General features: G+C 39.4%; 1 protein-coding gene across 1 annotated transcript in view; it reads right to left on the minus strand.

Moving 5' to 3' along the window:
* Positions 1-918: 918 nt before the first annotated feature.
* The window catches only part of LOC104820595 (protein SCAR3-like), a 6,679-nt gene continuing 2,404 nt past the window's right edge, over positions 919-5,193 (minus strand). The window contains exons 5-9 of the mRNA XM_010551101.1: positions 5,058-5,130; positions 2,980-4,966; positions 2,764-2,856; positions 2,187-2,306; positions 919-1,305 (exon numbers count right to left, since the gene is read on the minus strand). Coding sequence (XP_010549403.1) covers positions 1,255-1,305; positions 2,187-2,306; positions 2,764-2,856; positions 2,980-4,966; positions 5,058-5,130 — 2,324 coding nt within the window. The 3' untranslated portion in view covers positions 919-1,254. The remainder of the gene's footprint in view (positions 1,306-2,186; positions 2,307-2,763; positions 2,857-2,979; positions 4,967-5,057; positions 5,131-5,193) is intronic.

Here is a 5,193-nt window from a genome sequence, read left to right on the forward strand (position 1 = left end):
TCTTAAATGTTTTCAACAAGTGACAATTAAAATTAAATATTCATGGCTTAGGGTTTCGAGACCTTATCTTTTCCGAAGTCATAAAGCCTTTTTGCCAACTCACTTTTGCTGTTTCTTTAAATCCAAACCGCATTTTCTTTTTTTACTTTACCCATTATTTTTAAATATTTTCTTAAAAATGGACATTATCAAAAATACTTTTATTTTGCTATTTTGACTTCAACATATACTCTTTTCCGACTCAAACCATATAATTCGAAATATAGTGTGGTCACATATTATTTTCAATATCCATAACGTTAAATTTATGATGTTTTAATCAAATAATTAGTAAGATATACAAGATATGAATATAATAAATTAGTTTGATCACCATAAATTTAAATTTATAATCAATAAAATCAAAATGTGTCCACACTATATTTTGGGTCACATGAATTAGTTTGATCACATGGTCACAGTTGGAAAAGGATATGTGTTGAAGTAAAAATAGTGTAAGAGTGTTTTTTATATAATGCCGGTTAAAGAAATGACAACTAATGGTTTCGGTTATTTTCTGGTTTAGAAGTTTTATTTTTTAAAAATTTGTATCAATTCCTTAGATTCAGTTAAAAGTATTCATTTCTAAAAAAAAAATATTCAATTTTATTCGATTTTTTTGGAATTTTTATATTGTTTTCGGTTTAAATATAATTATCTTATTCAATTTGGATCGACGATTATTTTTATTCACCATTCGAATTTGATTCAAATCTAAAATTTACAATTTTGAAAAATTTGTACAAATTCGGGTTGGATACAATTTGTGTGTTTTTTTCACATTAGCAATAAGACAGCTGACACAAAATACTTTTTTTTCTCCTTCTGAAGAATCTTAAATCTGAGGGGACAAAAATATAAAGAGACAGAACAAAAACATGTCTGAAGAATTGGAGATTAAGTTAATTAATCCTCGGAGATTCCAAAATACGAAAGCTTATTAAATTTACTAATTTATTATTGAATAAATGGATCATGAACTAATAATCAATACATTATACGACACAATGCTTGCAAGCAAAAGATTATCCCTTTTGATGTCTCCGCAAGCTTCGCTGATTCTTCTGTCTTGCAATGCCAACATGTCCTCGTAGAGACCCCTCGCGAGAAAGACGAAACAAAGCGTAGATTACAAGGAAGGAAGATATCGAGTTCGGGTTCGGGTTCGGATTCGGGCTTGGGCGACATGTTGTTTCGAAGGGTTCGAACTAGTTTTTAAGCATCGCTCCATGTATCGCTTCCATCTTCATCTTCGCTTGCGACAGCCTAGCAAAAAAAAAAAAGGCGATAACTTCAGCGTCGGATATGGAAATGTATTAGGGTCGAGCACAGGTCGGATATCCGAGTTTTTTGAGATATCCGGCCTCGCTCTCCTCCCCACTGGGTTTCATGACCGAAGTATCTCGGTTTTGGCTTTGCGAGACTCTGAGTACCCCATGACTTGGATAGGGGTGCAAAACGGACTGACTCAATCCAGATCGACCCGAGCCAGCTCGTTTTTTGCCCAACTAGACTACGACCCATTTTTCACAAGCTAGATATATCCGATTCGACTTAAATCGTCTCGACTCTAGGGCAGTTGGCGAGCCAAATAAAAATATTAAAAAAATAAAAAAAATAAAATAGTTGAAAAAACGAAAAAAAAAAATATGGCTCACGAGACAATTCGTGGGTTCGTCGAGTTGTCTCGCGACGAGGTGGCTCACTTGACCCGTTTCCCGAACTCAAATATTTTGAGTCCAACTTGATAAAATATCGTAGTTCGCATCGACTTTTCTTTTGGACCCTAAAGTACCCGAACCCACGGAAAACTTGCAAATTCTATTGACCCGAGTTGATATCGTCAAGGATATAAGTGTAATTTTATACAAAATAGACTTAGATATTATTGTAATTAGCCTAAAACTCGGGGGGCAAAAACATCATTTTACATGTCGGTGTACCCCGTACCCGTTGGTAAATCCGTCATGCAACGGAAAAACCTGAACCCGGATCCGAAGTCCGGGTTCTTCGTCTTATCCCACCCGTGTTAAGCCTCCTCGTTCAGTGCCGAGTACCCGCATTCCGGGTATCGGGTTTTAACGCTCACCCCTAAAATGTATAACAGTATTGAGATTGTTTGGAGGAGACGAGATTTAATGGAGGACCTGACGGATTGAGTTCGCCTTCTCAAGAATGGCAGTGATGTTGATATTCAGAACAGAGCCTGTTCTTGCAGCAGCAGATGATGATGGCCTTGTGGTCACTACACTTCTCAGGTTAAATTGCTGTAACGATCCACAAGAATATCGATTTTTTTTACCGCGTCTAAGAGATAAACAGTTCGAGAATCCGACATCACACTTGCTAAAAAGGGGCATTATCAAAAATACCCTTAAAATGCTACTTCTACTTCAAGACCTACCCTGGTCACATGTGACCAATGTGACCGAAATATAGTATGGTCACATTTTGATTTTTATCGATTATAACGTTAAATTTATGGTGATCACACTAATTCATTATGTTTATACCTTGTATATCTTACTAATCATTTGATTAAAACATCATAAATTTAACGTTATGAACAATGAGATCAATATGTGACCACACTATATTTCGGTCACATTGGTCACATGGTAACAAGGGTAGGTGTTGAAGTAGAAGTAGCATTTTAAGGGTATTTTTGATATAATGCCTGCTAAAAGGCACGGTTCCGATCCCGGACAAAGAATCGATACTCACTTTCGTTCGGATCTGATGCAAGAAGTCTTCAGCTTCTGTCTCCTTTACATTCCCGTTTTGCTCATCTTCCCTGCCATTGTTCTTCTGATGGACCTGTGAGCATATATGCTTTGTTATTCCACAACTTGTAATCAAAGATTCCTGGAATATGAAAGTGACCCACTCACTAAAGAAGGGAAAAGAGAAAAAATTTGAGAGCAAAGGCTTCTCCTTTACGTTGTTTTCGGGTTTTGGAACGACGGAAACAGTCCCGGGCTTCTCTTTGTAGAATGGATCTGTTCTTGAAAGCTGGGAGCCAGTGGACGCATGGCCTTTTTCATCAAACACAAGTTTGAGCTCAGATCTTTCTGTTAATGGCTTTGAAGCCCTCCATTGTATAGGTGGAAGAGGTGGAGGTAATGGCTCTGCAGAATTCTGGACAGACCCATTAGCTGTTTCAAACTGTAAGCTGGGGTTTAGAGTCTCGAAACTGGGAATATTGAGCAATGGCGGTGAAAGAGAATCGTGTTCACCGTCGGGTTTTGCATGCGTATTTCTATACAAAGAATCATATATCTCTTGGTCCTTTCTTTCCGAGCTGTCACCCGATTCTTGTTCCCACTGCTTGGAACTTGAGAGAGAATCATCGTCGGTTGGATAGTCGTAATCTGACATATGAGGAGAGGATCTGCTGAAAGTGTCATAATCTGAATCGAAATCAAGAACAGAGGTAGTAGGCTCTGGCACCAACTGAAATGATGAAAATGTGTATTCGTTGCCTTCATGAAGCCGAACCCCGTCGGGAAATTTCAGCTTCAGTTTCGAGATCTGGAGGCTCTCAGTAGGGTTGAAAGATATTTTCATGTGTTCAAGTGGTGGGGAGGAAGTAAACCAACCGAAAGGAGAATCATCTCTGAAGGGTTCTTTGAAGGTTTCGACTTCACTCTTCTCTGCTACTTCAGCAATCTCGGGAATGGTTTCGGGTACAATCCTTCTATCACGGTTGAACGAACCCTCTCTGCCGAAACCATTCCTGACTACTATATCTGACTGTTCTTTCTCGGGTTCTTCAGCTTTTGGCACTCCAAAGACTGGAGGTTTTGATGGTTTCAGTCCCAATAGATTCCCATTTGTCCATATTGTAATGGGTCGGACATTACTACAAGCTTCAGCTTCAGATTCTTGATGTTCCTGCATAACGTTATTACAGAAAGGATTTGACGAACTGGAAATGTTTTCACCCGAGGCTGAGAAAGATGGAGATTTGATATCATAATCTCCTTTTGAACCGTTATAAACATCCCTGCCTGCAGAATCTAAAGCCACCCGTGAATCTCGAGCTATCAGTTCATCAGATGCATTTGCTGACGAAACTGTTTCCGTGCCACTGGAAATTATTTTACTTTCCTGTAGATCTGATGCAGTAGAAGATGTCTGATCATTTCCATGGCTATGGCCCTCAACCTCATTTCCTAATTTGCCATTATCGAGATTCTGCTCTCTTTCTTGCTCAGTGGGGCATGCCCAAGCAAATTCATGCTCGCCCTTCGAAGTTTCCAGTCTTTCATCAGTAATATCACTAGAATTCTTCTGCTCGGTCGGGAAATCAGCATCAGATTCTGACTCGATGGTGTTAAGTGCATCAACAAACGTGTCCCCTTCGCTCTCTGTCTCTTGTTCACTGTCCCTTTTCCGTTCCATTCCAAGCCCGTGTTCCCTCTCAATTCTCCGACCAGCTTTTATATCTTCCTCTGCTTCAATCTCGGCGTACTGTTTAAGGCTTGACACCGACTCAACAGCTTCGATATCATCAGAACAGAAATCAGCTCCTCCAGTCTTTCCTTCGTAGGTTGTCTTCATGATTTCAGGAGCATCATCCATTGAAGGTTGCAGGCCATTGGATTCCGCTATCTCTACTTTCTCCAGAAGAGGACTATCTGAGAAATTATCATCTGCATCTTCACTATGACCTTCAATAAGAACCGAAGCAATGGTGAGGGCACCCGGTTTCAAGCTGGAAGACGAGAATTCCCCGGGCGGTTTCTCTTCGGCCTTCAATGAAGATGTAGCAGTGGAAAGGTGTTGTTCAATATATCCCGACCCATTTCTGGAATCAAAAGATCGTGTATGATCTTGTAAATCGGACTTCCGTTCAGTATCAATTGTTGAGACGGTTTTAGAAGAAGAGGATCGTCCACCGAAGCTTAAAGAAGTAAATGGCTTCCTGCAAACCAAGATGATTCATTTGCATATCAAAAAATACACTTCGATTCATGTCTGTATACGTATCCTCCAATTCAAAATCCGTATTCTACCTGCCACTCTGCATAGCGACAGAAGCAACATGAGATAAATCTCGATTTCTTTGCAGAGGCTTTTTCTTCTGTCCATATTACAGAGAAAAAACATTAGAAAGCAGGAAAGAGGGAAAGAGACAACAACAGATCACCG

This window comes from Tarenaya hassleriana, unplaced genomic scaffold (assembly GCF_000463585.1).
Source record: "Tarenaya hassleriana unplaced genomic scaffold, ASM46358v1 Cleome31, whole genome shotgun sequence".
NCBI lineage: Eukaryota > Viridiplantae > Streptophyta > Magnoliopsida > Brassicales > Cleomaceae > Tarenaya > Tarenaya hassleriana.